The 13,996-nt window shown below is 41.9% G+C and overlaps 1 protein-coding gene across 2 annotated transcripts in view; it reads left to right on the plus strand.

Annotated features, from left to right (window-relative positions):
* EMCN (endomucin) overlaps window positions 1–13,996 on the plus strand; it is a 56,243-nt gene that overhangs the window by 26,962 nt on the left and 15,285 nt on the right. For both annotated transcript variants that reach the window (XM_049814919.1, XM_049814920.1), the window contains exons 5-8: window positions 1,015–1,137; window positions 7,590–7,622; window positions 10,646–10,711; window positions 12,256–12,351. In XM_049814919.1, coding sequence (XP_049670876.1) covers window positions 1,015–1,137; window positions 7,590–7,622; window positions 10,646–10,711; window positions 12,256–12,351 — 318 coding nt within the window. The remainder of the gene's footprint in view (window positions 1–1,014; window positions 1,138–7,589; window positions 7,623–10,645; window positions 10,712–12,255; window positions 12,352–13,996) is intronic.

Below are 13,996 nucleotides of genomic sequence, written 5' to 3' on the forward strand. Positions count from 1 at the left end.
GTCTTTGAGGGACCAAACTTGTAATCAGAGTTTCTAAATAAAGTGTGCGATGAAGCATTCTTCAAGATTCACGTTACGTGTGCATGATGATGTACTTGTTTGACTAAAACATCTCTTAAAGTTGTTTTAGTTCTAGTGTTTGAAATTCATATGAAGAGGCACTGAAAACAGTTTATAGCTCAGTCGCATCTCTGATTTATATCAGAAAGGAAGTATAAGGTTAGTCTTGGGCACCCCTATGTTTTATTCAGTAGGCACTGTCTTGTCTGTTGTTAATGCTGAGGTTTGAGCATAGATGTAGGAATTATCAGCTGCGCTGGAACAGCTTGAATTCTTTCTTGCTGTCACTTGGTGACCTTCAGGTCTACAGGCTCAGGCGGTGCCCTGCAGCATTGTCTTGGACTCACCTTAGGCTGCAAATCTTGTGACACAGATGGCCTTGATCCTCTATTGACTGTGTGAGAGCAGAAATAAGATGCTTTAATTTTTCATACATTAGTTTTCAGGGATATATTATTTCCTAGGCCTTAAGAGCACTGAATGAAATAATTAACTCCACACTTAATTACTATCCCTAAAACTTTTTACAATATCACATTATGTGACAGTTGTGGCTGAAGCTTGCTTTTTTGTTTGTTTTTTTAAATTGTTTTAAAAATGAAGGTTAAAGATAGAGGGCAGTAAGCGGGCCTCTCTCTTCTGCTCATGTTGCTCTTGGCACAAGACTGTCTAGTTATTCTGGGCTCCCAAGTCAGAGCTCTAGGCTGTCTTCTGGCACAGATCTGAGGCTGTTTCTGGTGCTGGGATGTGCTTTAAAGATGCCTCAACTTTGCCAGTAGTAACAACTCCATAGGGATGGTTCATCGCTTGACAAGAAGTTCCAAGAAGCTGTAGTGCTTTCTGACCTTAAGTCTCTTCTATAATGGTGGGAGAGCATTTGTCTGAGGGATGATCCAGGATCTCAGACAGTGCTTATACAGGTGTATCTTACCTGAACATTTGTCTCCTTTCCAGCTACACAAGCAAGTGTAAAACAGTTGACACGCAATGAGAGTTCGGATGCTTCATCTACTACAAGACAGTCTTTTTCATCTACAGTCTCTCTACAAAAAACCACTTCTGCTCCTGGAACCTCAGGTAAGTCTTGAAAACATACACTCTGTTTTCCTATACAAACAGTTAAAAAGATGCAAATGACTTCAAATTTCTTCATTTGTTGTGCATTGTCCTGGAATGAGAGCCACCTCCTTATTCATGCAGGGTATGCTGTGCCCATGTCATCTAGCTATGAAGTTATGATGAGTGATGGGTGAACTTCAAAACACTCAGTTGAGATACTCAATGTCATTACAGGAGGATATAAATTACAAAAGATAATAGCAATCTTTATATATGCTGTATATGGTCATTGTGTAGCATTGACTGCCAGAGGAGGTCATCAAGATGAATTCTCTGGCTGCAAAGCAAAGGAGACAAAGGAGAAAACAGCTATAATTTTTACAATTGTTAATAAATATGGAGGGCAAGTTAATGCATATTACCAATTAAATTACATTGTTCAAAGTACAACATGGTCACATGCAAGGTCAAAAAGATATTAATGCTTCCAAACTCCAGTCTAGTTTTATTGTTTTTCTGGGTGTTTTGTTGTATTTATCCACTAAGCCACACTGTGGTGAATATAGATGCCAGGTCACATGAGCGAATAACTTAAGCCCGCTAGAAGCATAATAACTTTCCTAGATTTTGAAGGACCATCTATTCAGGTTTTCTTAAGGTCTCTTGAGCCTTCACTTCACTCAGTACTTACTTTCAGCTACGTGTGTATAAATCCAAAAAGGACACTGACTTTGTTTGCATATCCCAATTATTATTAATTTTTAACATCCCCCAAGGGGTACAAGACTCTTTTTAGAACCTCTGGATAGTGTTTGTGGGAAATAAGCATGCACGTGTACTGTGATTTTTCCTCATAGAGGATAGGATCAGATATAAAAGTGGAGTAATATCATATGCTTAGTACACACTGAAATTCTTAGAAACATGCAAAAAGATATTGTAATAATAAGCATTTTAAGGAAGTTGGGATTTTTTAACTGTTAATCCCAGGCCACTGATTTGGAGAGGATCTTTGCAATTATTTCAATAAGACATATATTGTGAGCTGTAGTTACTTGATTATCCTGTTAGGTTTTGTGTCTTTCGGCAGACACGTGCATGGTATGGAAACCTTACCATTGGTACACTGCAACAAAGCAGTGAATTACAATGTTTTTAATTAGCAGTTCTCTTGCACAGGTAAATTCTCCAGGTTAAAATGAAATTGTAATATATACCTGGCTACGGATCACATGTATTGAATTACCTGTAACATTGTCTGTACAATTACATTTTACATTTAAAATTTGCCCAGAAAGTTTTACAACCTTCCTTGGTTCTGTTTGCGAAAGTCATCATCTTACTCAGCTCACTATGCTGTAAAACCAATAGATCATCTTAAGCTTAGAGACAACCCAAGATGCCAGGACTATAATTGCCTGGCTGCGAAAGAAAGGGCCCATCTATCCAGGGGGAGTCAGTCTAGGTGCTTGGCATAGCCAGTACTCTGAGTTCCCATAAACCTGCCATTTCAAAATCACCTCCTTCCGCACAGGATTTCCATGCTTACACCTTTCCTGTCTGCTCACAGCACCAGCTCCTCGCTTCTTTCTTGCAGCTCAAATATGCAAGAAATCCCATTACTCACCCTGATGAGCGAGGTAGCTTATCCCAAATGGGCGCACCTTTAGGCCACCCTTGCTCCCTTATTCTCTGTATATGTTAAAGACTTCAAGAAAAAATGTTTTGGTTCCCTCTAAACAGATTTCTTCCTCTATGTGCAATCGCTCAGGGCCAAGGGAAGCCATATGCTGCACCCTAATAACTTTTAAAGCAATGCAAGTGTGAAGCCAGTCATTTCATTCTGTGCTGAGACTAGAAGAAATGCTGACTTTCTCACTGCCATTAGATTATTTCTCCTCAGCTCTTTGAAATTTCACATTCAGGGGCTTATTAGGGGCTGGATACCTTTCGTTCACCAGAGCAGAGGCTGGTATGTGCAATGGGGCTGGTGCTGCAGCCCATAGGGACAGCAGAGCTTGCAAGCCGAAAGCACCCAAGCCACAGCTTCTGCATGGGAGCTCAGGGGAAGACAAATTAATGTGAAATTGATCCAAACCAGAACATTTCTGTTTGGCATTCTTAGCCAGAATAATTCAGCTGGCTAACCTCAGTGCAAAAGAATATATTTAGTTTTGAGACCATTTTCCATTTTTAAAAAAATGCCATTTTGGTGAAAATTTCCTTTCTTGCTGCAGAAAAAGAAAAAAGCACGTTTTGAAGAGAAATTTCCCATCAGCCGTATCAAAAGATCAGGGTGTGGGAGGAGTGCCACAGAGAGCTGGAGAGTGACTGAAATGAGTGGGGGAGCCTAGGAAAGAACTTGGAGGAACATCAGAGAACAGTATTGCTGTATTAAAGAAGATTGAAACCACCAGCCATGGAGGAGGGGCTGTGTAGTGCTCACCCAGGCTAGAGAAGGCAATAGGGACTGTTTTTAGTAAAAAGAGCAACCTGCATGCGTGTCGTTGACACATACACTTCTTTAACTTTGGCAGTCATGTATAAAATACCTCCTACTCGTTTTCCACCTCCACAGAGGATTGCTTGCTAATATTTAATTTTGTCCTTTTGTTTAATTAATGAAAAATTGGAGATTTAGTGGACCAGTCAGAGTCTAAATACATCTGAGAAACTTTAAGTATTGTAGCTTTTTATTCTGTGACCTAAACAACAAAAAATCCATAAAGTAGTATGAGCTTAAGTTCACCCAGCAGGGTGGTAAGATCAAATGATCTATTATAATAAACTGTCAGATGAATCAACCTGCTGCATCTATTGATATCTTTATTGCACTCCTCCAATTATAAATCCTACTCACTTGATTCACAGAAGGCATCTCCCTAAGAAAAATTCTTATGAGTAAGACAAGAAGGGTTTGACTTTTTCTGTACGCAAACTGTGTAGGAACTCTGGATAGTGATATTAGGCAAAAATTACCCACTGTATCTTCAGCTTCTTCACAAAGAGACAGACACAAAATTCGAAGTGCCTGGCAGATGGAAAATATAGCAAAGCCTCAGTTGACAGTTACAGATCTATAGCATGGTCAGGGCAAGGAGGTTTTTTTAAAGTTCTTAATTTTGCTTTGATTTATATTGTGGTATCCTTCTGAGTAATCAGCCAAATTTATTCATTTGTTTTGCCAGTGAACACAGTTTCGTGTGGCTGCCCTCCAAAAACAGAAGCAGCAAACTGCAGGGTATCCAGGCTGTTTAGGTAGTGGTTGTTGGAGAACAGAGTGGGGAGAGGTTAGTTACTGGTCTCTTCCTCCATCTGGCACGCTTCTAACCAGCACTGAACTGACTCGGGCAGGTATTTTCAAATCAAACCACCATCATGTGCCAATTTTTTTTTCCTTGTCCTCCTTACTGCACAACAAGGACTCAGCACAGCCAGTGTTGCACACCTCACTTTTCATGATGAATCTGGAAATCTTCCCAGATTATTTATGCAGAGCATCTGCCCCCTAACTCACAGCCCCAAAGGATGTGGTAAGCTCTGAACAGGCAGCCAGAACAACTATGGCAACTATGTTACCAGGTGAAATGCCCCCTTTCCTTCTGTCCTTCTCTTTCTGTAGACCAGTAGCGTGAGACCCTGCCACCAAAAAGGGCACTGGATGGTTATTTAGAAAATGCAAACTGAAAGCACCTGCTGAACTGCTCCGATAAGCACAGCTTTGTTTGTGTGGCAGGGCTGAGCAATCTCTCCACAGAGGGTGAGCTGGCACCTTGCTTGCAGACTGGATACAGGGGGAGACAGAGAAGGGCACGAGATTTTTCCTATTTAATTTTTCATGCTCTAGCACAATCTGGGTGAGCTGTCTTTGGGAAAGATGCTTGTAGTTTTATTGTGTGTACATGTGTGCAGTTTTTAAAAAATAGCAGAGGCTCAGGAAGCTCCTATGGCTCTTGAAGGAAAGGTGGAGGGCTGCAGTCATGTTTCCTACATGGGATGATTTCTGCTGTCTGGGTTTATTGATGTGGTGAGGTCTGGCCACTACAGCAGCATGGGTTTTGGTTGTGCCTGCGGGTACTGAACCGCAGGTCGCCCAACCCTTCCTGTTCACAGAGCCTAATGTCACCTGCATACAGCTTTCACAAACCTTAAGTCTTTGGGGATATCAGTCTCTGGCTTGACATGCTTTTTCTATTTATTTGTTCGCTGTAATTTGAGCCAAGATGGTTCACTTGGTTTGCAAGAGTGAAGTTAAGGGAAAATGTGTAATATGTTATAACCTTGACAGGGGTTCTTAGGAAAGCTCAACTCTCCTCAGGCTTGGGAGACAAGGTTTGAATTTCATGGAGAAGTGACCTATTTGTAAGGCTTGACAATGTCTTCTGCCTTTCTCCAAGAATATGCACACACAGGGCTTTACAACCCTTGGTGTGTGATCACATGGTATTTTTATCATGGTATCCCACTGAAGGAAAGGCAGTATTTCGGTAAGCAATCATATCATATTTGGATGTTTCCTTAATGGCAGGTATGCGTCCTGCTGCTTTCTGTACTGTGTGTCATTCCAAACCTCCTTTGACAGGCCAGTTATTAATTTCCCCAAAGCTTTTCCTTGGCTTTTCTTGTTAATGTTGCCCAAACATGCTATAAACATTGCCTAATGAATCATCACAGAGATCCCCTCTTAGCAAGGTGACATTGCTTTTTGTAGATGGATTGATGAGATGATAAAAAGCGTAGGAAAAACATCTCCTCTGGATCCTAGGAAGCCAGGGCGAGGTAACTGTGTACTTTCAAAGTACTTAGCATTACTGATATATTTAGTATGTTCAAGAAGAGCTCTTACTGCTGACTTTTAAGTACTTGGCTTTTCAACCTAAACGTGCTTTTTGTGCATGTTTGTGATTAAAATGCAGTTAAAGCTCTGTCACATATATCATTAGCAAAAGTGGTGATTTGCACCCCAGTGGCTCAAGTAATTCATGTTTTTAATTGGGTGTAGAGAGGAGGAAAAACAAGAGCAGCCATTCTGGTTTTCAAAGAGTACATTCACAGCAGTAGAATAATGTGCTTCACTCTTCTTAGAGCTCCAGCGGTAGGGGCTGTCTTTGTGCAAAGCATCGGTCCACAGCACAGAAAGTGCAGCGAGGGCGTAAGAGTGGATTTGTACTCCCTGGGGACCCCGGTTGGAGAAGGGGCACTGCAACCCTGGGCACGCAGGGGAGAGGCTGAATGCCCGCCTAGAGTTACAGCTGCCTTCGTGCCGCTCCCTCTGTGGTCTCCCAGTCTGGCACACCTGGGACACGGAGGACGTGCTGGTGGGTCACATCCTCCCAGAGAGTTCTCGGGACGGGGTCAGATGCACTACATTCCCCCCAGAGGCTGTGGCAACAGTGAACCCTGAAAAGACCCAATGAGGGGGCTTTTATAGTGCCCTCTAGCCTACAGGAAGGTGACCAAATGCTATGATTTATACCTCAAAATAATGAGTGGCTGCTAAGGATAGAGTGACTGAGGGATTTTTTTCCACGGTAGCTCCAGTAATCCAGTGTGAGAGGCCTCACTAGGTGGGCAGAGTGCCAGTCACTGGACCCTGGCAGGAGACAGTCTGTCTTGTACAAACCGATAAATGTTTTGCTGCCAGTTCACGCAGGTGGGTATTCTCAGAGACACGGATGAGTTAGGTGCCCGGCTCCCTTTGACTTTAGAGTGATCGCAGGAGAGATTTAATGCAACATAATAAAAATCAGTGTGGGAGCAATGGTTGTCTGTGGCTAGCGTCCAAATGTGAAGTATTCACAGCCGCCTTAATTTCCAAGCCTGCTACAGTCTAGACGCGCAAAAGCAGCAGCATACTAACAAAAAGCTGACAAAAAAAGTGTTCTGCACCAAAAACTTGTGAAGTGGCCGGGGGAAGCTGACAAGCAGTGGGCCAGTAAGCGACATGCACAGTGCTCTGCAAGGTCCATTTCTTCCTCATTACCAATGCCTCTTACTCCTGCTGCTCGGCAGTCTGCTGGCCAAAAGCACCAAGATAATTAATGAAGATTCATTTTTAAAGGGTTTTGTGACAGTTGAAGACACGTCTCAATTAGGCATTTGAGTTTCTTTTATTAAAACACTTATTTGTCAGTTAAATGCAAGCTATTCACTCCCAGGCACGCACTTGGTTTTGGCAGGAAGAATTTTTTAGGAATGTATCAATTAATTCAGGATTTTCTTCTCTTGAGTGGAAAAACAACCCAGCATAGGCTGAGCTTTGAATTCTGCTCACATCTATAAGGGATGTCTGCAGACTTTCACAGCTCAGACTTTCTGGGCTTGGGAACAGCGTCAGTGTGTCAGTTCTGGGGCAGCATTTCTTGTGGGGTTACTGAGCACGTTGCTAGAGTCTGCCAGTTTGTATGATGTGAAGACTCTGGACATCTAAAACAGATACTAACAAACCTGTTCCTTCTGTTTTATTGCAGGCCTTCATGTGAGCTCCCCCCCAGAATTGATAAGTAAGAGCAATAGAGGGTTTTCTCTGTGCATGCTGATGAAAAGGGTTGGTGTGGGGTGGGAGGTGGGCAGCCTCAGAAAAGGAGACGTTCCGGGAACAAGGAGGCTCTGGGAGAAGGATGAACCTGAAGCGTAGTACAGAGAAGCAGAGGAGTGATGCTCAACTTGTAGCAGTAACTTTGCTGTGATTTCAGCTGAATGCCATGTTGGACTAGCATATACTGAAAAGAAAACAGGGTGGGAGCACAAAAAAAATCAGGCCTGGCGTATTGCATGAGGCAATGGGAAACTGATATAAATAGAATATTACACCAAGGAGCTTGTTCTTGTCAGTGGCTGTCAGTACTCGTCCCATTATTAGTAGCAGCAGGTCCCAGAGTAAGGCAAGAGTTTCCTGTGCTAGTGAACCTGTACTGTGCTGTTTTCCTTTCTCTGGGCTTATCAGGAAACAGTCTCTTCTGTACTGGTCCCTGCAATTCTTGCTGCTGCTGCCAGCAAAAGCTTGTCCCTCCTGTTACCATGATGGATGTATTACTCCAATTAATTGTTATTCTGATCCCAGATCATTCCATAGCTGGAAAATGTCTTCCAGATCCACTTTCTAGATCCAGAGAAAGTAGACAGGATGGGCTGGCTTGTAAGAAACCTTAATGAATGAAGTGGGTAACTGAGTTAAAGGTTTTAATTCCTTAATCCATTTTATTCATTCAGTAGTGCTTCTTTTTAGCTATTGTATTTCTTATTGATGGTCTTAAGTAATTAAAATGCTAACCTATGGATTTTTCTTTCCTGCATTACACACATCCTGGTCATTTAAGAAAGAACTGGGAAAGTAACCAATGGATTTGAATCCTCAGTTTTTCTCCTGAAGAGATGCTGCACAAATGCAGGGATACACGTTCATGTTTTTCAGTGTAATTTGTTTCTGTTGACATTTTCAGTCAGTATCCAGGATAACTCATGGCTGTGATAATTGCCTGCTTGCCCTGTATATCATGTAGTATATTGGGTAAGGTAGCGAACAGGGCCGTAGTATTTCCCTGGGAAATCTAAAGCAATCACATGGAATTACAAATTCATAAGAATTATTTCAGTCACTTGATGATGGCTCACAGTTTCCATCCTTACATTATCACCCCTCAGCAGACTGGCACCAGAGGAGAGAAAGCTTCTGCTTTAAAGAAACATAGTGATTTTTCAGAGATAAGGGTCTTGGACAAGGATTGTTTTCTACTCTATAGCATCAGAATGTCTCTGCTGTGGCTGTATTGTTCAGGCACCACACAAGCACATAGTAAGTGATCATTTTTCCCCAGGAGGTTTCAGTCTCTGGCCAGACAAATGAGGCGGGGCAGGAGGGGGGCACGGAGAAAGGAAACAGAGAAGCTGACAATCTGCCCAAAATTCACACAGCTACACAACAGCAGAACAAAAATGAAAACACAGCTTGCGCTCTTTCCCAGAACTACAAGTCAATTCACATAAATTTTGAAGTAGGACCATGTAGCTCCTAGTTACCTGGAAAATCCAGTACACTGGCATATTCAGCAAACCTATAGAGAAACTGGCCCCTGGCTGTTCTCTGCTTGGCTCCTCTCGCATCAAGATACAACATACTCTTATATATCTGAACAGACTGGTATGTTGTGAGAAAGGGAATAAGGGCAAAAGCAGAATAGTGGAGAAAAAACAATCACCAAAACATTTCTCAGTAGTGGGCCTGAGTTTAAAATCAGTGCAGCAAGGAAGAGGGAGTCCTACACGGTTGGGACAAACAAACCTTGTTTTTTACTCTAATTCAGCAGGCTAGAATTACAAGTACTGCCTATACAAAAGCTTCTGTAAAAATAGGGACATGTCATTCAGAGACTTAGCAGAACAAAATTGTATTCTAGCCCTCAAAATGGCCCTGGGAAATTGTTTTTAATGACTCAGTTAATTTCATAGCTTCCACCCATCATTATGAGCCCTCTTCTGTTCTTTCAAAGAGGAATCGTGCATCCCTACAGGTGCAGGGTGTACCTGAGCAATGGATCAGAGCCTGCAACAAAAACCTCAGTGGCTCCTACCACGGTCTCACAACTTACATATGCAGCCATGCTCTCTGCTAGGACCCCTGAAAAGAGACCACCTTCCCCAGGTGCCTTTGTTTGAGAGGCATTTCTGATATTTAAATGAGCAATGGAAATGCTCGGCCTTGCATTACATTTGTCCAGCTGGTCAGCTTCTTCAGTGGCAGTAAGCACACGTCTACTCAAGCCTCTGTCCATATGGAATACAATCCTGTGTGCTGTATAATGGAACTAGGGAAGCACCGAGGTTTGCTTTTTCTTTTTTCTCCCTGGAAGTTCAGTGGTTGTTTTTCCACAGATTGTATGCAACAAGGTAATAAATATTTTGGGTTGTTGATACCTGACTCAAATTCAGGTTAGCACCTGAAGGTAGAAATGCATTCTTTTAAAACCTACCCTAAAAAACACTCCCAGCAGTTATTGCTGTCCCAAAATGTGGCACATGTCTTTATAACACTCAGTTCTCAATAAGATCGCTAGCTACTAATATTGCACGTCTTTGGAATTCTTCATCTACTAGTAGCACTTTTTTTTAATTAGCAATAAAATATTTTGGTCTTTCTTCTTTTGGAGGCAGGTCTAATTTTCACACTTTTGCTTTTTTTATTTGCTTGTCAAGGGTTCTTTTCTAATGTTGAACTGTACCTTAGCCTCCCAAAAGTGAAAAAGTTTGTAGCTCATAACCTGTAAGTGGACAAGCAGATGATCCTAGGGAAGACTGCACCCATGCAAAGTGTATGCTCCTTCTAGGCCACACTAGATAAACTTTTCCACCCCTCTTGCCAAGTTATCCAGGTATTACTGAGAAGAACTATAGCTGTGGAGCACCAAATGGCTCCAGATCTGAGGACACAAAAGTTGTTTTGGAAGGGTAATTTTTTGGAGGGAGTTGTTTGGGGAGTTCTGGCAATTACATGTTAACCTGAAAGGCAATATTTCTTTTGCAAATCTAGCTTTTGACAATGCTGGAAGCAGTTCTGGAAACAAGAATGCGGCAGGGAGTGATATCCACTATTCTAGTGAGTGTTCTTACTTTATTGTCCAGCTTTTGAGTTTTCAGTCAATCAGTTTGACTTTTGATGAGTGATTGGAGTAGCAGAGAAATGAAACTGGTGGTTTTATTTCTAGCCTTACCAGACGTAGACCCTATTACAAACCCAATTTAACTGCCTGTTATAAAACTCCTCTAAAAAAGAAACAGAGCTTAACAAGTTGACACCACTCTCACTGCAGAGCAGCAAAATTATTCCCAAGGACTGATTCAAAATGATAAAACTGAAAAAAAAAGTGAATAGAGTCATCCCCCGTGAGAGAAGACACAAGGAAACACATGAAAACGTTGTTCATATACCGTTATGAGTACATATAATATGAATATATTGTTATGAATTTATTATATTAATATATTGTTCATATTGTCATGGGAGAGAAGGACTAGGAGGGAGTCTTCTGCAGACTCTTCAAGCACTTGATATTTGCATGATGTAACTTAATCTTTTATTTTAATATGCATCTCTAGGGCAAGAGCGTTACTGCAGATCTGCTATTTCCTACCCAAAGTACTGGATTAGCAAAATATGTTTGATGTTTTTCCAGTGTAAATTTGTCTCCAGGTTAACCCTCTAGTTCTGTAGATGCGTACACACATCTATATGAATATTAAATATTAATTGCATCAAGAACCATCAAAGACGCTATTTCTAAATATCGGGCAGGCATGACAGCTGATGCCTTGGAAGGCTGTGGGAATGGAGCCGCAGCCTTCCGTGACACAGGGCTTAGGCCAGCAGGCGAGAGAGTGCCTGCTAAATTTGAATGTGGCCAATGGCTGCCAGAAAAAAGATAAATGGGGAGAAGCTGGGCTTATATATTTCCCCAGGAAAGCTTCTCTTCGTTACATAATTCTTTCCTTTTTGCTTCTTGGCTGGGAAACACCTGTCAGGAAATGGCAGATGGTGGCAAATAATAAAAGGAAAGAAATGTCCTCATTTAAAAAGGAGATCTTGTGTTTTCTATCCCTGGTTGTAAGTGCTGTGGGGAATGTTACTGAATTATGTAACTCCTTGGTGTCTTTCTGGGTGTACAATGTTAAAAGAGAAATAATTGCTTCAGTTGCTGAATTTCAGATGAGTCTTGTTTTCAAAAAAAGAGGAAAAAATAATTGCATCTATCAAAAATGTATTCCTGAAATACGACTGTTTCGCAAAACCTTTGGGGGCCATCAACACTGGGGATGAATGATTAATATCTTGATCAAGGTTATGGTGGTCCTAATGGGGCAGGTGCTAAAACCTCACTCTCTTACAGAAAAATGGGAAAAACCAGCCCCACAGTGCAGCACGAGTGTCAGGGAAGGACTAAGGATGGGGGAAGGCGAGTGCCTAAATCTTCCCTCCATAAAGGCTGCGAGCCTGAGGCTCAGGGGGTGCGGGAGGAATAACAGGAGCAGCAGGTGATGTTTGGTGAAGCGGAGCTGGAGGTGCCTCTTGCCTTTGTGCATGCGAGTGCCTGTACAATGCAAGCAAGGGGCAGCAGGCAAAATTATGTTCTCCCTCTTTTGCAGGCGTTATCTTGCCAGTTGTCATTACCTTGATAGTCATTACCCTCTCTGTCTTCTCGCTGGTGGCTTTGTACAGAATGTGCCAGAAGAAAACTCCAGGTATTTGGTTTGCTTTCTCTGGGGGGCGAGGGAAGATCAATGTGCTTTTTATTATTTAAACATCTCTGGGGTCTTTTTAGATTACCTTAACCATAGATGTTGCAGTAGTCTGATAGGAAAGTTTCTTGTATTTCAAAGTATTTTGCCTAAAGTAGGAAACTTGCACTTCATTTTCAGAATCAGTAGGAAGAAAAATGTCTCTGATTTTTGGAGAATATATAATGCCGTAAAGCTTTCTGTTCACGCTTTTGCAGCTACATAGAGCTAACAAACAGCTGTGCTAACACACAATCAGTCAATCACATAGAATAAAGACAGTGAAAACTAAGTTTGGTGATATTGTTTAACAAAATCACTATATTTATTTTATCTCTGTTCTAGATACAGGCAAAGAAATATCAATGCTTTCTTTTAGGAATACCTGATATATACATACATACACACATATGCATTTTATATAAGTAAAATTTTCCAGTTACAGTATAATGTACATGGGAACAAAATCCCTGAGCAAACAGTATTTTCAGAAACAGTCATTTTGACAGAGCAGCTAACGCCAGTATCTGTTTCACTGCTGTCTGTGAAATACTTAAGATAATGGGGTTTAATTCCATTAAATTCCATTTGCCTTATGTTTCAAAGAGTTGCCTGAGTGGGCCACAGACAACAGTATTCCCCATTAAGTGAAAACCCAGATCTGGATCCAGACTGTGGTTTTTCTCCGCCTGTGAGCTGGCATGAGTTAGGAGACCTGTGCAGAGCTTCAACTGTGAAATCACTGGGCCTTGGAAATATAAAATCCAAATAGAGTGTTGAAGCTGTAGACCAAGGCAAACAGTGTGTTGCAACCAATTTAGCCAATGACATGGAAAACCAGACCCAGATAAACAGAGGAAGGAGTGATCCTTGCTTAGGAAATCACGGAATATTCGGAGTCAAGAGATAAAGATATGAGGTGAAGAACGTTTTCTCGCCAGCCTCCCCCATGCACAAATGCCAGCAGGCACGGTACTAGCAAATTCACTGGCAAGCTAGAGTAGGTATCTTGGAAGCTAGAGTAGACAGATATTTGTCCAGGCCTACCCAGTGTGCTTCCCCTGTGGACAGAGAGCCCAGTGCCATGGGGCTAGAAGTGGCTCCGTATCTCTGATATAACCCCCGGCCCCATCCATCCGGCCACAGTTGCACATAAGCATAAAATACTTACAGTACATGATTCGTTTTGAGAAGAAACCTGTTCTTCATCGACAGGGATGTGACAGGCTCTGTTCTCAGATGTGCCAGGTTAAACCCCCCAAAGCATACAGCCTGGCAGCTTGTTCTGTCAATCCCCTAGTAAATGATACTCACCCTGTGTCTTTTAGCTCAGTTGTTGTACTTGAGAACCATAGCATGCTTGCCTCCTCTGTGCCAGCTACCAGGGGGTTTGGGAGCTGCAGGGAAAAACGTGCTTCTGTTGTGCTCTTGCATAAGTCGCATATCTTTCTCCCTAGTTTCCAGAAGTATTGATTCAAGCAGTATCAGTTGACTTTCATGGATGACATGGTTATCTTTCTGGAAGACAAACTAGAAAAAGTGACAATTAGCCTTCAAACTGGTTGACTGTGTTTAATGTAGTAATGCAATACTGCAAAATCACAACAAA

Source organism: Accipiter gentilis, chromosome 12, assembly GCF_929443795.1.
Source record: "Accipiter gentilis chromosome 12, bAccGen1.1, whole genome shotgun sequence".
Lineage (NCBI taxonomy): Eukaryota > Metazoa > Chordata > Aves > Accipitriformes > Accipitridae > Astur > Astur gentilis.